Source organism: Quercus suber, unplaced genomic scaffold (genome assembly GCF_002906115.3).
Source record: "Quercus suber isolate HL8 unplaced genomic scaffold, Cork oak 2.0 scaffold_225, whole genome shotgun sequence".
NCBI classification, from domain to species: Eukaryota; Viridiplantae; Streptophyta; class Magnoliopsida; order Fagales; family Fagaceae; genus Quercus; species Quercus suber.
In genome coordinates this window covers 572,314-595,767 of record NW_027069683.1, presented here as the reverse complement: position 1 = coordinate 595,767, position 23,454 = coordinate 572,314, and the positions used below count along the sequence as shown (strand labels likewise).

Sequence of the window (23,454 nt, the reverse complement as noted above, 5' to 3'; positions counted from 1 at the left end):
AAAATATTTCTAGATTTTTATTTTATGCTTCATTGTAAAATCTAGTTCAAACTTGAAAATGTTTTTTTGTTGACCATAAATATTTTTGTAAATTTTTGTAAAACGTTTTACTAAAATTACTTGGTAAAATAATTTATAAAAAACACACAATGGTTCTCCCTTCTCAAATCTGGTAGTTGAGGTTGTTGGCTCATTAGCTAGAGGCACCAATTTTGCTAATTTGTACTTAAATTTTTTTTGTTATATTAAACATCTAAAAGTATTTTATACAAGGGAGTCAATTTCGTACCGTACTGGCCAATACGGCCGGTATATACCATACCGGCAAACAAACCGGTACATATAACTCTCATGTTTCGTACCGGAAAAAATACCGGCCGTACTGACCAATTTCCGGCAATACCGGCCGGTATAGAAAAAAGTTTTTTTTTTTTAATTTTTTAATTTTTGTTAGGGCAGAATAGTAACTTATTTGCATTAACTTATTAATATTATTTGTTTTCTTAGTATGCAATGGTAACTTTTAAGCTTTTTATTATTTATATTGTGTTTTTTTTTTCTTTTAATTGATACTAAAGTTTAAAACCATGAATAATTAGTTCTGAATTGAGGAAATGTTTTATGGTAAACTTTTATATTTATTATAATATATATATATATATATACACACACACATACATATATACATATAAATATATATATATATATATTTATAAATATAAAAAATAGCGGTAAACCCGAAATGTTACACCGGTATTAACCGGTATCCGAAATATATCGTACCGCTGGCCAAACCGATACAGCCTCTAGTACGGTATTGACTCTCTTAATTTTATAGTGTAGCAAATGGAGAGTTAAGTTTACCCCAAAAAAAAAACTTATACCTTAGTTGAAATTTTCTCTTGCGTAAAAGAGGAAAAAGTAGTTTGCTAAAAAAAAAAAAGTAGTTCGTAAAGACATGAGTATTTTTTCACCTTCTGCCTTGACTAACATTCAGTAATATTAACTCCTCGAAATGCACTTAAAAAAACAAAAATCATTACCACTCAAGCTCAACTGCCTCTACTTGCTAGGGTCTTTAAAATGCAAGCTATTTGAGTGTTCTTTGAGAGAAATCAACAAATTCGTAAGGGATACTAAAGTAAACACTTCACAGTACTCCGATTGAGACTTGAGAGTCACCAAACCAACCCAAAACAGTTGAAACATAATTCCTAAAAATTTAAAGGATGTCCCAATTCATTAGTTTCGCTAATGAGTTAACAATTATTATTGAATTTATATCAATAAGGAAGAATGATATATGTAGGGGAAAGTACACACATAAATTATATTTATGTGATTATAAAAAAAATAAAAATAAAAGATCCTAACTTAAAAATTGAAAATTAATCCCCTTAATGTTTAATAATCTTAGTTTTCAAGGGTATGTAACATGTACATATCATCACAAACATGAGTCATTAACAAAACTCCGTTGACAAAATGGTCAATTTAATACATACTTTAAAACTCAAAAGAGAATCTAATCTATTACATTTTTTAAAATTTTAATGTAAACGAAAATGTCAATAAACAGAAAAGCGTCACTGGAAAAAAAAAAAGTTTTACATTATCAAATGAAAAAATTCTTGAATTAGAAATTAGAAATCAAATAGAAAAAGAATTCACGGACCAAGTGGATCCTAAAGCATCTCTCTCAAACCAAGAAAAATATGTTGAAGAAGATTCTAGGGGATTAGACATAAAAAAAAAAAACGTAGAAACAAAGAGCAATACAAGACTAAAACGGAAGCAGAACTTGAGTTATTCCTAAAAAGATCTAAAAACATTCATTATGATCAATTTGAAGGAAAATTCTTGTGTTAATTATGATCAATTTGAAAAAAAAATCTTGTGTTAATTATGATCAATTTGAAGAAAAATTCTTGTGTTAATGTGTGAGAAAATCAGCCCTTTGTCCCTCTCAAACCAAGAAAAAGATGTTGAAGAAGATTCTAGGGGATTAGACATAAAAAACATAGAAACAAAAAGCAATACAAGACTAACACGGAAGCAGAACTTGGGTTATTCCTAAAAAGATCTAAAAACATTCATTATGATCAATTTGAAAAAAAAAAAATTCTTGTGTTAATTATGATTAATTTGAAAAAAAAAAATCTTGTGTTAATTATGATCAATTTAAAGAAAAATTCTTGTGTTAATGTGTGAGAAAATCAGCCCCTTGTCTCTCTCAAACAAAGAAAAAGATGTTGAAGAAGATTCTAGGGGATTAGACATAAAAAAAAATAATTAAAAAAAAAAACCGTAGAAACAAAAAGTACTACAAGACTAACACAGAAGTGGAACTTGAGTTATTCCTAAAAAGATCTAAAAACATTCATTATGATCAATTTGAAGAAAAATTCTTGTGTTAATGTGTGAGAAAATTAGCCCCTCATCTCTCTCAAACCAAGAAAAAGATGTTGAAGAAGATTCTAGGGGATTAGACATAAAAAAAATAATAATAATAATAAAATAAAATAAAATAATATAAAATAAAAAACGTAGAAACAAAAAGCAATACAAGACTAACACNTTTTTTTTTGTTTTTTTAGTTTTTTTTTTTTTTTTTTTGTAAAAAGTTTTTCCAAAATGCCCATTTTGTTCGCTGAAAAACTCCATCAGAGGCACTGTCGCGAGTAAGTTACGAGTAAGAACTTACCCACAAAAATGAGAAAGCTAATTTCCTATTCTTCCTAAAATTTACACAAAGAGTCTCTCGCGACTCTTTCGTGAGAAGAAGCTTCCGTGAAACTAGCCCTATGCATTTAAGGCCATTTCGTGAGTGCTTCGCGAGTACCTTACTCGCGAAATGAGCAGTTTTTCAGTTTTAAAAGCCAAACAGTGTCAGTTTTTTCAAAAACTTTCTTTTTGCCTCTTCCACACCTCTCTCAACCAAAACACTATTTTCTCAAAAACTCAACCAAATCTCAAGAGCTTTCATGTATGTTTGAACACTTTTTCTCTTCTAAATCCTTAGATTTAGCCTTAGATTCTAGGATTTTTTAGGGTTGGGTTATTTTGAAAGGGGTTGAGAAAAACTTATTTTCTTGTCAAAATTTTTAATTTTCTTGATTGAGTTGTGTCCCATTGTGTTTGTTTGTGTTTGTGTTGGCCCCGACTGGCATTTTAACATGTATTTAGACAAGATTTCAACATGTTCATACATTGTTTTACATGTTGGTGGTTTTTATGCACTCTAAGTGTTTGACAAAATGCCCAATGGCATTTTCTCATTGTTTTGGACTTCGATGAGTACCAATTTTTGGGGATGACTATGTTTTTACATGCTTAACATGTTTTAAACTTTAGTTGTGTGTTTTGCACACTTTGCCCCATGAGTGTCTTGTCATGTATTGCTCATGCAGCTCACATGCACACCACAAGCACACTTGTCACACACTTGATGCACACACTCAATCACTTGACATGTTTTGCCTTTCACTCATGCTATGTAAGTCTTGTTAGACATTTAGACTTAAAACATGATCTTGTGACTTTGTTTCATTGCTTTTATGCTTTTCAGGACTATTTTGTTCTTTTTTTTTTTTTTTTGACTAACTTGTGTCTAATCAAGTTTGTTTCCATGTTTGTGTTTGTTGTTGTTTCTTTGTGTGGTTATTCATTCTGTAGATGTATCTCATTCCTCTCATGGCAAAAAACAGGTGATTGATCTAACATCATCTCTTGTATCAAAGAGGACCCGTTATCCATCTAGTGATTTGATAACGAGAAATTCAAGACTCTCTCGGATTCTCAATCTTTCTTCAACAAGTTCAAGAGTGCACCTACTGTGGTGGAGGGGTTGTGAGATTTGACACTATGGGATCCACATTTATCCCTAAGATATTTGCGGATAGGATTAGGCAAACTTGTTAAGCAACTTTGAGGATCCCATTGATGAATTGGTTAAAGAATTTTACTTGAAGCTTGGTTCACCGAAGCTAAACTGAAGTGCTGGGTTCAAGGAAAAGATTTTGTCATCACTCTGGATTATCTAGCGAAGATTCTTCACATTAATCATCCGGAGGATGTAGACATTTCACCGTATGATGACAGACTAGCTCCAATGATAAAGATTCTTGACATCCTAGGAGCTGATCATGAAGTCGCCTCCACAAGCACTTCCATTGGGACTGCAAAATTTGGACCGGAGTTGAAGATTCTCACACTAATCACGTTTTTCAACTTGTACCCTCTATCCAACACAGGTTTCATCAACCTTGGAAGAGCACAGTTTCTGGTGATCTAATCAAAGGAGCTCAAATGACATTTGTGCTCACATATTTCAAACCATGGGAAATGGTAGGGAGATCAGCTGCAAGAATGTGTCTTCCCTTCTGCAACCTTGTCATGAAGATCATGGTTCTTAAAGGTGTTCGTCCACCAAAAAAAGGAACTACCTTGCCTCACCAATGACCAATACATTGATTTCACTTCAAATGAGCAAGAGTCACTCCTCTGCTAAAAAGGCAAAGCATAGTCCTTCTAAGACTCCAAAGAGCAATCCTCCCAACATGCACTCCTTTCGAACAGTGACTAGCTACTCCATGAAGCAGAACTTGAGTTATTCCTAAAAAGATCTAAAAACATTCATTATGATCAATTTGAAGAAAAATTCTTATGTTAATGTGTGAGAAAGTTAGCCCCTCGTCTCTCATAAACCAAGAAAAAGATTGTTGGGTTAAAATGAATTGACCCCTTGCAATTATATCAAATTTCAAGATGCAATAGCATGGCAGTACAAACAAATCACCAAACTATCTAAATGCAGTGGAAAATAAATTTGACACAAGTGATTTCTTTACAAATGGGGAAAACCACCGAGGCAAAATCCCATTGGGTGATTTTAAGGTCACTACTCCCAAAAATCCACTATTATCAATCACTAGCTATTACAAGTATAAGGAATCTTACCAAACCCTTTGGTCTATCCCGAAATACCAATCTACAGTTGAACCCTTACCCTAATACCCAATTGGACTTATATTGTAGCGGCAACCTTTCCTTTGATGCGCGAATCTCAGTATATGACTAAACAATGTGCATGAATTCCAGTACGTGACTAACTCTAGCAACTTGAAGAGGTTGTTGGCTGCAAAGTTCTTCAGTTCATCAACAATGAAGATTAGGAATCTCCTTGGTCACAAAACCCTTAGCGTAAAGACACAGTAGCTTCTTCAGAGAGAATAATGAACTAGGTCACTTTTTGCATACGCGACGGCTTTTAAAATAAGCCTTATATATGTCTAGGGTTGTAAGAAAAGAAACCCTATACAAATATTTCAGCCTGGGCCGAAAATCATATTTGGAAGTTCTGATTTCATAAGTCCCGACAGAAACAGCTTATGCCGAGCTTCTGTCGAGCCTCGACTATAAACCTCGATAGAAGTCTTTTTGTTGAGATTGCTGTCGAGATTTAATGAATAGCTTTTCTTTACTTGTTTCTTGGTCAGATCTTTATGACTTTAACACTTGACTTGAACAACATGTTTCTTGAAAGGAGGGAGAGTATCACATGAAAGGAGGTGTGCATATTGAAGAGGCAGATCAGAGGGCTCAAAAGGAGGAAGCTAACCTACAACCACACACACTTTTCGATAGTCTAACCATTGTTTGGCTAGTCTAGTTTATTTTATGCTTCTATAACTGTTGGATGTTTACAGTGCTTTCGTTTAAAGCTTTCAAGTACTTTAGTTTAAAACTTAGTTTTCTTTAGTACTATTTTGTATCTTGGTTTTTATAGCCGTGTCTTGATGCTTATTGTTTTCTATTTCTTTTTGTTTTAGTTTCTTTAATGCATCATGTGTTTGTTGGACATGCAATTGTTTTTAGCATTACTCTTAATTACATTGCGTGTCCGGATGATCATTTACTCGATAAATGTTCATTATAGTCGTTTCCTAGTGACTGTTTATGTTTGATCAAGTTATACGTATTGTCATTTATCCCTTTTGATATCTTGATCTCATTTTAGTTGTTCCTTACACGTGCCTTGTGTTCTACTTGTCACTGAGCTTAATGAAGTTTTGTTGTTATGTGCAAGTGTTTCAGGATATAGGTGTTTTTGGTGCAAGTGCTTCACAGCCTTTAGATTTAGTTGTGAGTGAGTTTTGCCTATGTTCCCAAACTCACGTTGAAGTCTAGAGTGTATTTAAGGGTTTTGTCACGAAATAGCCAAAAGGGGAGATTGTAAAGTTGTGATTTCCAACTATATTGTGTTGGCTTTTATTCCATGCCAAATTTGATTGTACTTTCTTCAATTATTTTACCTGTATGTATGTAAGTTTAATTGTAAGGGATGAGTGTGAGAAATCAATAAAGAATCAAGTTTCAAAAGTTGAACAAGTGAATTTCATGACTGGCTCGCGAGAAGCAACCCGCAAAAAAGCCACGTGTAGAGCACATGACTGGAAGATGAAGAGTTATGCTAGGCTATCATTTTCGCGACTATCTCACGAGAAGGGCCAACCCGCAAAGGACCCGTTAAAGTCTCTGTTTGGCAAAAAATTGTGTTTTGCTTTACCAAGTCTTTACCCACACTATATATACCCTCATTGCCCACAAATTGTAAGGAGTACTTTTCAGAGAGAAAACCCTAGAAAATACACTTGAGAGTTAGTGATTGTTATACCCACAATCATCTATGCATTTCCTTGTGGTTTTCCTCAACTCCTACCTCTCCATCTCTAGATATTTGAGAGGTTTCTAGTTTAAACACTTACCACACTCATTCTGAATGTAAAGTGAGATTTTGGTGCTACTGGGAAGCATTAGAAAGAGCCATTCATTGGTGGATGCAATCGGGCTAAATTGCGGGATCTGAAAAGCTAGAAAAGACAAGGTTTCGAGAAGTTAGTTAGTAGCAGGAGTTTGGAGGGCTCAAGTACATGAGGTAGACTAGGCTTTGAGCGTCTTTTGTTATTCGTGTACTTCAATTTTATTCTCTAGTGGATTGATTTCGACTTGGAGGGTTGCAGAGAGGCTTTTCGTCGAATTCTTCAATTTCCTCTTCGATAACACGTCTCGGTGTTATCTTGTATTTGCATCTCTCTTCCTACTCTTTAAGCTTTTTATTTTATTGTTGATAATGGATGAATATGGCTTAGAGTAGTATTATCGATTCATTGCGCTTATTTACTCTTGTTCCGCATTTAGTCTAAGTAGAGTAAAAGAAATTTATCTGTAATTTTTATTTGGAGGTTTGAATAAACTCTGTGTTTTAGCACAAATCTGAGCTTTCACTTTGAATGGAGAAAGAATGATGGGTTGAATTTTTTGACCTATTAAATGGAAGCTATGATTATAGAGAGCATTAGTGGAGTGGGGAGAGGCAACGAGGGCCACATTTTCCACTTTAATTTTGCTCCTTAGGTGGATCCTGAAGGAATCGCAGGAATGGTGCCCTCACATTTTATAAGAATTCTTGAATGGAAATTTGAATGGAAATTGAAAAGGGATGTAACTACAGTTCTGAAGACACATATCTTTTTTGTTATGGTATAAATCAACCCTATGGGGTACCATTTTGCCTAGACAAAGTCCCACCATGACAAAAAATTAAAGCGATGATTGCTGAGCAAAATTATCTTTTACTGTTTCAGTTTGTGGACGTTACAAAGCATGTTGGGTTTTCAAAAGATTGAGACAAGGAATTATGGTGATGTCAAGGCACTACTAGCTACTACTCTTTGAGCTAGCAGATTATCAATGATACATATTATTTTGGCATGGAAATGGAAATTGCGTTTAAGCATGTTGGATTTTTCAAAAGATTGAGACAAAGAATAATGGTGATGTCAAAGCAGTACACTACTATTAGAGCTAGCAGGTTATCAATGATTCATATTATTTTAGCATCGAAATGGAAATTGCGTTCAACAATTTGTGAAAGAAGACACATATCGTCATTACAAGTTGCTTTGATGTTGGTTTCTTACACCCAATGCACTGAAAAGTTTACTAACTTTTTGAAAGGTGAATAAATTGGCATGAAAACGTGTTAAGGGTCCCTTACTGTCTCCTCTCTCAGCATGCCTATATCTTTCAAAATCTAGTTGAAATGAGTTATAGGTTCTTGATGACAGAAATGATGAAACAAATTGCAAACCAACTTGAATCCTAAGGATCTCAAGCTCTGATACCAAATTATGATGGAGGAAAAAATGGTGAAAAGGAAAGATGTTTTAGAAAGCTAAGTTGCTTAGAGAAAAAAAAGAATTAACTAGCTCTTCAAGAGACACACTCTTGGAATAATACCTCATAGGTAGATTTCTTAGATTCAAATTCAACTAGTTACAATGAAGGCAGCCTTGCTTATTTATAGTTACATAAGCAAGCAGCTGAGTTAGTTACAATAACCCACCATGTGGCTGCCATGTGATTTGACCAAAGCCTAACTAACTTATCTATCTAACTAATAGACTATTGCACTTACCACTAACAACCTATCAGCTAACTAACTTTTTGTTACGAGTGATAAAGGCTATTAAAAGTAAAACCAAAAATTACTTATTATACAACAAAAGCTAGTAACAGATAGATTTAAAAATGAATTGCATCACATTAGCTCTCAATTGATGACAGTTATCAAGATGGTATCGGGACTTGCAATTTCAGCTTTTCTTATATAGTTTCTTGAGCAGTTTTGTGTTTTCAATAATACCACTTGTTATTCAAACTCAAGGTCTTCTTGAACACACTTAGAAACAAACACTCAATTGCATATAAAGAGCATTTTGTGTATAGGATATGCCAATCACATGAAATATGACCGCTACAAATCTCAACTTATATCAAACAGTAGTTAACAACATGGATGGATCTTTTAACACAAACTTTAGGATAAAGTTTTTCCCCAAACATGTTCAAAGCTTTTGGCTTCAACCCCTAATAAATGTGTCAACTTTTATTGTCATGTGCATTGCCTATAATTCATTTGGTTGGTTAGACTAAGTGAGTCATGTGCATTGTACATTATAATGACGCATATTATCTTCTTATTGGGAGTTCAAATCAATGGCTTTAAACATGTTTTCGGTCATTTTCTAGGTTTCTAGGTCATTTCTTTCATTTTTTAGGTTTCGGGGATATTTCAATTATTTTTTAGGTTCTAAGGGTATTTCGATCATTTTTAGGTTTTAGGGATATTTCTGTCATTTTTAGGTTTCAAAGGTATTTCATTCATTTTTTTTTTTTTTTTTTTTTTTTAGGTTCTATGGGCATTTCAATCAATTTTTTTTTTTTTTTTTTTTTAAGTTCTATGGGCATTTCAATCAATTTTTAGGTTTCAAGGTCATTTTGATCATTTTCTAGATTTAGGGATATTCTGGAAGTTTTGGGGGGTGTTTCGGTCTTTTTCTTAGGTTTCAGGGTATTTCAGTCATTTTCTAAGTTCTAAGGAAATTTTGGTAAATTTTTAGATTTTGGGGTCATTTTAGACATTTTTTAGGTTCTAAAAGTGTATTTTAGTCATTTTTTAGGTTTCAGTGCCATTTCTATCATTTTTTTTAAGGTTCTAATGGTATTTTGGTTATTTTTAGATTTTATGGGTATTTTGGTCATTTTAAAGGGTCTTGGGTAGTATTTTGGTCATTTTGAAAATTTAGGTGCATTTTGGTCATTTATAGAGTTAAGGGTATTTTGGTAATTTAATTGGATGGATTTTACCTATAATAATTGGGTTGGGTGGAGTTTGACTTACAATTAATTAGTTGAATGTATTATAATGGGTAAGTGAGTTTTATGTGCTCCACCCCTTTATGCCCAACCAAAACCCATTTTGAGCTTGCATGTAAGCCATTTACCAGTTGAATGCAAGCAATTTGTCTATGCAACTGCATAACTTTCGATCCAAGTTATCATTAAAGTTGAATTGAATCTTTGGACACTGTAGGCTACAATTTTTTTTTTTTTGACTTAAGGCGTAGCAAAGAAGTTGAAAGGTATAACTGGCAGAGACCGATTATCCACGGTTTAAGCGTTTTGTTCTAATGAGCCTCTCCATTATGATCTTACAAACCCATCAACTACAAAATATTGACTTATGTATAATAGCACCTCCCAAAACTATCAGATACGTTCAAAGCGAAGCAACAAAAAGGAAAGAGAAATGAGCGGAGATGAGAGTATTACAGTCACCCCATCCGGGCTATCCCTATTAACCTTTGAAGTTTGAACCTTGTAGAGTTCCTTAAACAAGAATGAGACTTTTGCAACTAAGCACACCATTGGGCTCCCACCTTTTTCCTTTTTCTCTTTTGTTAATTCAATAATTATTCCTTTTCCTCAATATTTACAATGAAGAAGAGAGAATTTGACATCTAAATGTTTCCACTAAAAACAGTAAAGCACCACGAAGGTTAGTCTAACTGTCGCCCTTTTTTCTATTTCTTAATTACAACTATTTTGGGAACCCAAATCAATTGCTCAACCCATTTAAATAACCCAAAAAAAATACCAAGACAGATTGAGAATTGAGAAATGAGACTTCAAGACAGATTGTCTTAATTACGTTAAAACCTATAACAAAATGTCAAATGAAAGTGACAATTTTTCGTAAGCCCTTAACCAAAGATTGGATCCAGAATGCAGGCTACATCGCCAAACAGAAACCAAAAATCCACATATGACAGACATATATAAACATATCTTTGATCATTAAATCACAATAAAAAAATAAAAATAAAAGAACTGTCACTACAAAATATCTACTCACGTAGTACACAAAAATATGTGTAATTCAATGGAGAAGCTGAAACATGCCATCAATGTTTACCAGAAAAACGAGGAAGTTGAAATTGCAGAGTTTTCATTCACTCGTTAGCAATCTTCAATACACGTGGTGTCCAGACCTCCCATTAAACACACTGTTTCTGTTGTAGGAGCTGACACCCCCACATTCATGCATCCTAACAAACTTCTTAGAATCTCCAGCAAAGGTTGTGGATATTTTCGAAATCTATAAGAAATAAGGTTAGCTATGAGAAAATTAAAACAGGCATGTATACATAACATGAAGATAGAAAGCCCTGAACTTATCAACTCAATTAAGCACAAGAAATTTCTAATAGATCTCAGCTTTCTCTTTGAAATGTCAAGGATGCTCACTAGGGAAATCCATTGCAATACCACAGTTACTATTTGGCCCTTGGTTCTACCATTTTTGTCTTCTTGAGGACCCAGTGGTCATCAGTGAATATTATGTACATTATTTTGGTCTAAAGAACATAGCAAAACAACATATACCAGAGATCACTAGCAGTACATATTATTGTAAGAAAAAGAAAACTAACTGTTTATATTATGGCAAAAAACAGAACTGTAACATAAAATTTTGTTACAATGTGGAGGATAACTGCTTCAATAGTGTGTACTAGCTTATATGCTAAATGCTATTTTCTTGGCTTCAAATATGTAATTATAAAAGTTTAATCAATCATAAAATATTATTGGAAGGTGTCAGCTAATCACTGGTAATGTTTAGTGGGTCCTATTTTCAACATTATAGACCAAATCATGCCTCCATCAAGTAGGAAGGATTTATGCACATGGGGAGGGCTGCTACCCCATTGTGTAGCTCATAATTTGCCTTCAGACAACTTAAAGAGAACTACAAACAATATTTAAAATTCTGTGGGTAAAGGAACACACACTTGTGCAATAGATATTGCTCTCTGCATATATACAAACTGCAGTCTGTTTTCTAGTCCAAAACCCAATAACAGTAGAAAGCCTTGTCTACATCAGAGCCAGTTTAGAGTTGACCCTGGACAAGATTACATAATTTTGGAATAACCAATCAATTCTGCATGATATCCCAGCCTAATAAAAATGATCATTCCCCACTAGAATAATTTTTCCTATTTTTATTAGCTACCACAATATAGATTAGCCTAAGCTGTATTGATAATTACATTGATCTAGTATACCTCTCCCAAAAAAATAAAATAAGGGGAGGGGGGCGTAAGGCTGCTTACCAGTCACCTCTCCAATACCGTGCAAAAGAGGGAGTTTTTTGTACTATGTATGACCTATCCTATATATAGGATACTTCCTGTGTACTAGTGTAATGTCGTATCAATAAGGTGGTCTTTTATTGATAAAAATTGACAATTATATTAAAAGTCATGTAACTTATATCTTATGATACTGTCATTGATTTATGTCAGACAAAATCAATGACACTTATGACAGAACCTAACAAAGTAGTATTAAAGATAAGAGCTTGAATTCAAATGACTGCCTATGCCAAAGTAACAGAAAAAAATAGTAACATGTGCATGATGATGCACTCATCTGTCAGTTGAAATATCCCCCCCCCCCCCAACACACACACACACACACACACACACACACGTACGTTTGTAAAATACAGATTATAAAAGAGTAAAATATCTTCCTCTTTTTCCAGACTAGAATTCTCCTAATTATTAAAAGCCTCTATATCCCAATGAAAAATTATGTAATTCTGCCCCTATTTATTTCATTCCTCTCTGAACTTCAAGAAGTCAGACCTAATTATAAAAAATAATAATAATAATAATAAAAACACACACACACAGAGGCATGCACAACTTCAAGAAGTCAGACCTAGGTCCACAAGTGGAACAAAAGGATTTTTATTTAAATCCAAAAAGAAAGATTGCACAGATGTTAATACAGGTGGCAAGAATGCAGTTGCTTAAAAAATAGGCTGGATAAAAATAGTTGTATTTATAAACAATGAGGCTTTAAAAGATGCACATAAGCCAAATAATAAGCTAAACCAAACACGCTCTAAGAGTCATATCATGATGCAATTTATGGCAATCAAAAGCTCCATTTGTTTTAAAAATAAAAATAAAAACATTTTCCAGGAAAAAATATCTTCAGTAGAAAATATTTTCAAAGAAAATAATTTGTTGCCTACTGTTTGGTTGAGTCTCTGAACTACTTCTCCAGTGTTTGGTGCACAAAAAATATCTATTGTCAAAACCAACAAAAAATCACTGAAGTCAATAGGCAGTGGTGGTTATGGTGGCAGCAGTGACAGTGGGAGGGGGAGAGAAAGAGGTGGTCATCATGGGGGCGCAGGGGATAGATGGGAGGTGCTGGCAACAGCAAGGAGGAATATGGTTTTTTTGGGAATGTGTGTGTGTGGAGGAGGTGGTGGTGGTAGCAGAAACAAAGGAGCAAGGAGGAGGCCAGGAGGGAGGGAAGAGGTGGTTAATGGCACAGAGAAGTTGGGAAGGGAGTAAGGAGGTGATTGAGGTAACACAGAGGAATGGGGAGAGTTAGGGAGGTGGAGAGTGGGGACATCAAAGGCTTGGTCTAGGAATTGTTTATGATTTCACACTGCATAAGCAATTTTCAGCTCCTTTTCTGTAATATTCCATTGATCATGAAAACATTCTGCTAACAAACAATTTTCAGTTGCACCAATTATTACAAAACAACTTCTGCAAAATATTTTATGCCAAAACAAATAGTGTCAAGGATCTAGATGAGTTTGGAGAAATCACACTGAGCTTAACAGCAAACATATAAGAAAACAGTTCAAGGATACAAAGGAGGATACAAGTGTAGATAGAATTGCTGAAGCCTGATGACTTTGTACTGCAAAGTTATGCGAATAAACAATGTCAAAAGCTAACTACACATTCAAACAAAGATAAAACCATGCTTAAAATAGAAATTAGAAAAACTAGAATTACTCACTTCAAAACATGAAGCTACTCAGATTTATCATGGTAGCCAGGAAAGTTCCTTATTGAAAGAGTAGATGCTAGTTTGGTCGAGCAATTCCATAACACAATTTATCTGGTCTGATGCTTGCTGCCAGTGGAGAGATCATCTTCATACATATCATGAGATTCTGAAGGAATGTATCGATCCTCAAAAGCATTTTGTTCCAGAAAGTCTGAACTATGATTTTCATATGTTTTTCTTCCCCTTCTATCCTCAACGTTTGATTTCTGTTCGTCTTTTTTTGCAACTGAATCATCCACAGAATTTGACCTAGAAGAAGATGATCTACTATAATGATATTTTAACATGCCAGAAGATGGCTGCTTAATCTCATGGTGCCTGATATTGGACACCTCCAGATCATCTCGCTCTCTTCGATGACTACTTCGCACATGTGACCGGCGATGACTATCATTTCTGCTGGGGCTTCTTGAATAAATTTCACTATCATGTTTGTCCCGATGGGAACATCTCTGATCCACATATTCATGGTGCTCATCAAGAGAAGCATCTTTCAGACTTTTAGATCTCTTACCACAATCAGAGTGTGACTGTGTCCTATCATTATATTGGCTACCTCTGGCTGCAGCATAACCACTTTTTCTTGGCTCATCAACAGTGATGGTGCTATCATTTCTGCTGGGGCTTCTTGAATAAATTTCCCTATCACGCTTGTTCCGATTGGAAAACCTCTGATTTACATATTCATGGTGCTCATTAAGAGAAGCATCTTTCAAACTATTAGATCTCTTACCATACTCAGAGTTTGAGTGTGCCCTATAATTATATTGGCTACCTCTGGGTGCTGCATAATCACTTTTTCTTGGCTCATCGACAGTGATGGTGCTGTCATGAGCAGAAGATGATTCAGATGGAAACATTCCTTGATCTTCAGTTCCCTTCACTAAACACCCAATTCCTCCAGCTTTCTTAATTTCCTCCATGTATTCGTCTATTATATCCCTTGTAACCTTTGAAAAGCACATAAAAATAAAGGCATTAATGAGGGAAGAAATCAACTAGGTATCAAACTGAGCTGCAATTGTAAACAACATATAACTAATGCAATTGTACAATGATTTTGTCAAAATTGGTGACACCTCATTTTAGATACTTCACCATAGTGTTCACAGATGTCAACCAGAACAATGCATTAACAGTCAACAAATGGTCCACAGTCTTCAATAACTGAAGGACCTATTTTCAGACTTTCACAATTACACATGTTCTTCATAGAAAGTATGAACCACAAAAGGAAACAAACTCCTTTCTTAGGCACAATCTTCCACATCATATTGTTCTATGCAAACAACAAAGGAATAACATACATTTTGGGAAAAATATGGCACACTTGGTCAAAGGTCAAGTCAGTAGAGCAAAGCGCATAAACACAAGTAGATACAGGAGCAAGAGCTGATCCCTTCCAAAACAAGCCTATGATCATAACTAGAATTCTATAAAGCAATACTTAGTAGTTTTCGTCACAAGAAATAAACAATGATAGTCAATTAAGGACACAGTTATAAGGAGATATCATTATGGGAAAGACCATCACATTGAGCCTTAACAACAAGTCACCAAATGTTCATCATGGAAACTACAAGACTACATGTCTTTCATTTTATTTATTTTTGAAAGATAGAGTTTACGATAAACATCCAAAAATCAATTGGAGGATGACATCTTCAATGCCCCTTCAACTCATTTTGTTCAAACGAAGCAGAATAAGAAGAAGTTGCTGCTGCTGCTAGCAGATGGGAAATTTAACAGTTTTCAGGTTTGAAGCATTGTCATCACCTAGTCATATTTCCCATCTCAGCTCATTCTTCACCCTCTTTTCTCTCCACTTAAGGCTACAGCAATTGCCTTCCTCAGCAACTGCAAAGCCACATAACCTCTATAAGTAACATACATGCAACTTCACTCTCTTATACCCAGTTACCACTTGGTCCACTTCTTTCTCCTCTATGATTCCCAAATATACCAAACGGTGAAGAATTGTGTGAAATTTGGGAATATGAGAAAAAAAAAAAAAAAAAAAGATAAATCCGTAGGCTCAAAATTATAGAAAAGATAATAATGGTTATATTTATTCTCCATACTTGCAACATAACTTGCAGATTTTTGTCATTTACAAAGTGCTTACACACATGGCCTATGTGATGAATGACCGCTAGAGATTTAAGCTTGCATCTAATAATAGATTCCTAAAATGCTTAATAATTTCAATGGCTAATTCAGCAGATGATTGAATGACTTGTTACTCTCTTATGTATTATGAATTCAATAATTTTTTATCTTATAACACAGTTCTAAAAAAAAGAAGATCATATACAATGCAAAACAGGAAAATACATAATTGAAACACTATAATCGAACTCCACTACTTCATATACTCAACTCCACTAAACCAACCCTTATGCAGTGGACACCAGATGCAAGCCCCAGATCACATGACAGAGCAATGGAGGACCACTACATAGAGGACCCAATCAATATTGATTGATGCTGATGGATTGTCAGACTTTTTGGATTTCATTTTATTTGAATTTTTGGACTTAATGTTATTTAATTTCATTCCCACATTTAATTTAATTATTACAAGTTAATTCCTTTCCTTACTTGGTTATGAACTTATATACTTTCTTTCCTTGGTATAACTTGGGAACCCTATATAAGGCCAAAATTCAGTATTGGTACATTTTGCTGGATAAATAAAATTATTGTTGAAATATTCTTCCAATGGTGCTAACTCTAGGCAACTCTAAGTGCCAACTCTTAGGGTGTGTTTGTTTGGAGGTGAAATAGGGTAGATGAAAAACTTTTGAGAGAAAATGGGAAAGAAAACTTTTTGGAGTGTGTTTAGTTGGGTGGGGAGGAAGGAAAATAAATGATGAAACCCAGGTGTTGTCTCTCTGGGCCCACTAAAAAGTTTTCTCTCCAAAATAGAGAGAAAACTGAAGGGAAAAATTGGACATCATTTTTGGACAAAAATGCCCATGTGCAGTTGAACATGGGCTTCTCCACGTTGCTCTTCTTCATTTTTTTTCTTTTTCTTTTTCTTTTTCTTTCCTCTTGGACGTTGCCTCTTCTCCCCTCATTTTTTTTTTTTTTATTTACTGGGCAGGCTTCCTACACACCCAATGCTCATATTCTTTTTCCTTTTTTGCTTAGATGTAATTTTTTTTTTTTTTCTAGACATGATTTTTATTTTTTAATAAATTTAGGTGATTGATTTTTTTTTTTTGGTTGTTTATCCCTTTTTTAGTTTTAATTGGACATTATTTTTTAACAAAGGTATATACATAAATTTATACAAACTCACTTTTTTCATCCTTCTACTTTTTCACTCCCAACCAAACAAAAATGAGGGAAATTAAAATATTTTCTATCCTCCCACTTTTCCATCATCCCACTATTTTCTATCATCCCACTTTTCCACCCCTCCAACCAAACAGACCCTTAGGTTTTATCTTTCTTTCCACCACTTAGTGCCAACTCCAAGCAATCCTCAAAATTAATTCCTCAGTTTATCTTTTTTGTACTTTTTGTTTAGTCAAAACTTCCATTAAGAATTTTGTGTTGCACCACCTTAATTTCAATTTAATTATGATCAGCTTTATGGATCCTTATTATCTAATTGGGATTAACCACAAGAATTGTTTTCCACAATTCTATCCTATCCAAAATCATACTCTTTGTCGCCTCCCTATTTCACTTCATCAACTACTACATTCTTTTATTTGTAAGTTACACAACCATCAATAGATTTTGGATCGACACCCCCCCCCCCCCCCCCATCCACCCATTCTTGTGTTGTGGAAGGAGGAAGTGCCATTTGAGCTAAAGCTCGTTGCCCACTTCATTGACTTCATATAGGAATAATTATTAACATTTTGTCACTTTATAATCAAAACTCAATCACACTTTGACATTCAAATGACATGTTAATATTGTCTTATTGATGTTTTATCAGCCTGTAAACCGTCCATATTACTCCAACACCAAATAGCAGCAATGTTATCAACATCAAGTGTAATAATGTATAATATTGTCTTACTGACATGTTAATATGTCTTATTGATGTTTTATCAGCCTGTAAACCGTCCATATTACTCCAACACCAAATAGCAGCGATGTTATCAACATCAAGTGTAATAATGTATAATTTTCTGACCATATTAAATAAGACGATACACTTGCAACAAAAGAAATTTCTAGTACTAAAACCTACTTTTTACCTGTACAGCTGTTTTCTTCCCCTTTTTTCCACGATATGACATTCTTCTGCGTTTGTAATCCCTTTCTTCAGCCAGTAACTCCTCTCTAGTCTTAGTCTTGTTTGTTTCCTGATGTATACACAAGATTTTGAAGTTATGAGATTTAAAAGTTAAGTTACCCACCAAATAAATAGAGGTTAAGATTTTAGTTAATCTGCCTGTTATAACCAAAATTGCTGACAAGAGAGGAAATGCAAATCAAAAAATCCAAGAAAGAAGACTAAACTTAGTAATCATCCAATCAAACAACTGTAAAATGAAGACTTTAGGATGTTGTAGTGATCTCCATCCCATTGAATTTCTGATTATCTCTCTCATGCCAAATGACCATAAAGCAGATGTGTGACATAGTTACCACTCTGCCTACTTTAAAAACTCTATTTCTTTAGGCCTAACTACAACAATCTTGAGTGACATGTCCCAAAAGAAGTGTTTCAGAAGTTTTATCTTTAAGTTGTGTTGCCAAGCCTAAGGAAGACTTTTCATAAATCTGCCAAGTGACCAACAACTTTTATGCCTCTTTACAGCCACGTCATTTAAATGACATGAGCCTCTAATATGAATGTTACAATGGGTCACGTCAAACTTTTTAGATAGGTAGGTCAAGTCAAAAACTAAAATAATTTTTATCAAAATGGCAGCAAGGGGACTAGGTTTAGGTGTTTTAAACTGACTAAAAAAAAAGAATGTTGTGGCTACTTCAACCAAAACAGAGATGTTCATGTTTCTAAAAGCAGTACCTCACCACTACAAGCTACTATCCATATTCATACTTTAGTCGAGTAAACCCCTCAACAACAAAAAGGTTATTCCTAAAAAATAAGAAGTGATTTAATTTTCCGCAAATGACAAATTCCATCAAAGTTCTAAAAAAGGTAAAAACTAGTATGAACCAAACATAATTTGGTTGAATTTCCCAAGACACAATTGTCATGGTGCCCATTTAGTAATGCGGTTTCAAGCTGCACTTTTCCAAAATACAACTATTTTAAACTTCACTTTTTTCTGGATAAAATGAAGAAAATAAATAAATAAAACCCAGTTTCAAAAAGTTGAAAAATAAGCCAATACCAAACAGGAACAAAGTCACACGTGCACCCAATGGGTCTTGAACCCATAATTCACCACCCTCCACCAAGCACTTGCAAGGGAAGGAGGTGTCCGTTGAGCTAGAGCTCATTGGTAAGATGTAACTTCCTGCTGAGATATACAAAGCAATGAATACCTGTCTAAAGGACTGTTGCCTAAGTCCATCATGCTCAAGTATAGGCCTATAGTTTGGACGTCTTTTCCGCTCTTCATATGCTCTCTGTGACAGATAATCATGCTCAGCCACCCTACAAATAGAAAGAAACTGACCTCAGCATTTATTTTTAAAAATGAAAACTGGTATGTCTGTCAAGATAAAACTACATCACATAAAAATAGGAGAAGATCTAAAAGAATGATTCCAATAAGTTGGAACATGAGATGGAAATGAAGACACCCTATTCAACACTACATAGAGGCCGTGCCCAGTGCACAAAGCTCCCACTTGGTCTAGGAGAGGTGGTTGGCAGGTAGCCTAAACCCCAAAACCAGTCGTATCTGACCAACACTATATAGACGATAAAAAAATCATAGATAAGACCACAAGGTCCACAACAAACTCTGCTAGCCTATTTACAGGTATATCATATGGATGTCACAACATACACATCTATCTACTATCTCTATTTAAATAAATAGATAACTAAATAAAAAAATTTAAAAAAAAATTGATATGTACTAAGATTTATTGACATAAAAAAGGGACACCTTAGTACAGAGGGATTGTACAAGGGTCAAATAAAAACTTACAAGAATCAATAAAATCAAAGATAGAAGAGTGATTGGTTTCAAAAGGCAGACAACCAATCCAAAAAAGTTCTGAAGAAAAATAACTTGAGGTCAGGAATGGATCTCTCAGAATCTTCAAAACATCTACTATTTCTTTCCCTCCAAAGACACCATATTAAACAATGGGGAACAATTATCCAAATATGACCATTTCGATGATGACCAACCCAGCCTTGCCAGAAAGCAAGGAGCCCCATAACTGACTTAGGCATAACCCAACTTACTCCAAATAAACCCAAAACCATAGACCACAATTCCATAGCAACTAGACAATGAAGGAAAATATGGTCAACCGATTCACCATTACACTTGCACATAAAACAACAATCCAATATCCAAACCTTCCTTTTTTGTAAATTGTCAATCGTCAAGCATTTTCCCAATGCAGCAATCCAAACAAAGAAAGCCACTCGAGAAGGGATCTTCTGCTTCCAAATATTTTGAAGGGAAACAACAATCATTAGAGCCCACTAGAAGGATGTAATAATCTTTAACCATGAATCCCTTATTTCTATCTGGTTTCCAACTCATTTTATCCTCCCCAGACCCCTTTAATGAAGAGCCATATATAGTATCCATGAAACTCGACACAGCCTCCAATTCCCGAAAATGAAAACCCCTAAAGAAACTTACACCCAAAAAAAGACCCCATTAGTGAACTTCATAAGCTCAGCCACACTTGCCTCCTTATCTCGGCAAAATCTAAATAATTCGGGAAAGCGGACAGCAAGAGATGTCTTCCCACACCAACAGTCTTGCCAAAACTTCACCATCGACCCATCACCAATATCATACAGAATATAACGAGAAAAAGGCCATCCTCGACTAATATTTTTCCACAAACCAATACCATATGGACCAAAAACTAGACCGGTACACCAACCACCCCATACAAATCCAAATTTCACCTCTATCACTTGCCTCCAAAGGGCTTCCCTTTCAAATGCAAATCTCCATAGCCACTTCCCAAGCAAAGCTTCATTAAAAAGTCTTACTTTCCTTATCCCCAAGCCACCTAAAGAAAGAGTAGTACAAACAATAGCCCATATAACCAGGTGAAATTTAGGTTCATGGATCATTCTTTGCGTGAACAACAACACAGAGGAAGATTCTAAAATGTGATAATCTCCTGAAGAAAGGAATTAATCTACTAGAATGGTGTTGCATGTGCGGGCATTGCGGTGAGACTGTGGATCGTTTGTTGTTACCTGTGTTGTGGTCTTTTATCTTCTAAATAATTGGGCTTCATAGCGTATTTCCCAAGAGTGTTGGTGATCTATTACACGGATGGAAGAACTATATTGGGAAACATTCATCCCTTGTTTGAAATCTAGCCCCTTTTATGTCTACTATGGAAACTAAAGAGAGAGGAACCATTGTAGAGTGGAAGATGTTGAGCCTCGATTGTTTAACAAAAGTCATCTTTTCATAAGATAATTGTTTGAATGGTCCCATATTCTAGGTTCTAGAAACAATCATTGTATGGTAGATTTCATTGATTGATTTGCATAAAAATATATGTACTATAACCTTCCTATGTTTTTAATTACGGATTTTCCTTTCTATAGATATACTTGTCAACCATCTATTCAAAAAGCAGTAATACATATTATCAAGGGACATTAATCGTATGTCCAAAAGAAATAGCGTATCAGATACAATTACAAAGATCAAAGCTTTCGGTTTCAGGATTCACTTTCAGCAGTATCAGATACATGTTAGAAGTCTCCACGAAGTACTAATATACAACAAAGACACGACTCTAATGTCAAAACATCCATTCAATTACATAAGCAAGCAGGGATCTGTTATTATATCTGATTTGGAAAAAAAAAAAAAAAAAATCCTTCTCCATACGCATCTCATTTGCAACACTTAGTACAATAGTTTCTAGCTTTCTATAATTCTTTTCAGTTCTTTCAATGGCCAACTTCTTACTAAAAAAAAGACTGAAAGTGAACACGCTGTACAGCATAGAAATTAAACAGTGGCAACATACATATAACAGAGACTAGAAAAGGCACAAAGGATCAAGATAGACTTTGAAACTGAAATTAGAATTCCGGAATCCAAACACCAAAAAGAAAGCAAACTACAAACTTCACTGCTAGCGGCCTACAACCTTGGTTCTTGTGTCATGAATGAGACCATTATGACACAACAAATGAAAACGAGAACAAGTTTAGCCAAATGTAAATAGGTTAGCAAGCATAGTAGAGAAAGAAAACAGGGAATAGTAACATACAGCTGATACTTGGTAAGCGGTTGAGAAACATGAAACCCATTAAAGTTTTGTTGAAGCATGGCTCTTTCTTTCAATGCAGTAACCGCTGCTTGGACTTGTGACACAGAAATGACCTCATCTCCGCGGCCAGCATGAGCATGAGCATGGGACTGGGTCTGGGTGGTGATAAACAATCCCAATTGCGCTGCCTCCAATACACATTGCTTAAGCATGTGAATAGCAAATAGCTTCCCATTCATTTCACCATAGAGAATGGAAAGCTGAGAGGCTAACCACATCAACGCTTGTACCAAAACGGGACACTTGAAAAAACTCATTACACTCTGCTCATTCGATTGTTGCTGAGAATAATTATGTAGAGCTTCCTCGACAATAGTGTTGAGGCAGAGCCTGAAAAGCAACAATATATGATCCCTCATTGCCACATCAATGACAATGCTGCCATATCGCGGGGAACTCATGATCACCCAATTTCCGATCAGCCCGGGAAGGGAAAGGGAAAGGGAACGGAGAATGGCGTGGGAGTAGGCGGTGGGGTAATCAGTCCAGGCGTCGGTTTCGGCTCTAATAGAGAGCAAGTCGGAGGGGAGAATTGAGAAATCGAAATCGAAATCGATAGGAAAAGGGTTGTTGGGAGAGTGAAGGGATAAAAAGGCGGGAAGAGGAGTAGCGGTTGGGGTTGGGGTATGTAGAGTGGAGAAGTGAACGACGGCGGGGCAATCGTGATAGAAAAAATTGGAAGAAGAAGAAGAAGAGCAGTGGCAGCGAAGGGAGTGGCGGAAGAGGGCGGAAGAGGGGATGAGGTGGTGGGGATTGAACGGGCATTGGATTAGGTTTTGGTTTTCAGAATGGGGAGTGGTGGAAATGGAAAGGGAAAGGGAGTGACGGAGGGTTTGTTGGGAGAAGTGGATGAGGTTTTCAAGTGTGGTCAGTAACGAATTAGGGTTCATTGGATTGGATTGAGATTTTGGGGAGCTAGGGTTAGGGTTTTGATTTGAACACACACAGACAGACAGACAGAGATCAAAAGATCAGATTCCGGGGTGCCCTCTTTCTTGAAGAAGAAAGCATGATATCGCTCATGAATGAATGATGACCGACTCACATCAGAATCATCGCTGCAATATTTGGGGGAAAATAGTAAACTTTTTTTTTTTTTCTGACTATCTAGTTAGTAAATCCGGTTTGCAAACTATATTATATAGTAGAATCTCGAGTATTTGAGACTCGATTTTGGCCTGTAAATCGAGTCTCAAATACTTGATTTTTATGGTCTGATAT

General features: G+C 35.2%; 1 protein-coding gene across 2 annotated transcripts; it reads right to left on the bottom strand.

The window, feature by feature from the left end:
• Positions 1–10,525: 10,525 nt before the first annotated feature.
• On the bottom strand, positions 10,526–23,339 carry LOC112012529 (U11/U12 small nuclear ribonucleoprotein 48 kDa protein). Of its 2 annotated transcripts, none has more exons than XM_024044902.2 (5): positions 22,174–23,339; positions 19,276–19,387; positions 18,012–18,119; positions 13,741–14,741; positions 10,526–11,002 (listed from the first exon to the last, which is right to left on the bottom strand). In XM_024044902.2, exons 1-4 carry the CDS (start codon positions 23,121–23,123, stop codon positions 13,839–13,841), a joined length of 2,073 nt encoding a protein of 690 aa, XP_023900670.2. In that variant the 5' UTR covers positions 23,124–23,339; the 3' UTR covers positions 10,526–11,002; positions 13,741–13,838. The 2 variants fall into 2 exon arrangements, with proteins under 2 accessions (XP_023900670.2, XP_065636190.1); XM_065780118.1 differs by lacking the exon at positions 10,526–11,002 and adding an exon at positions 12,366–13,638.
• Between the last annotated feature and the right edge of the window lie 115 nt (positions 23,340–23,454).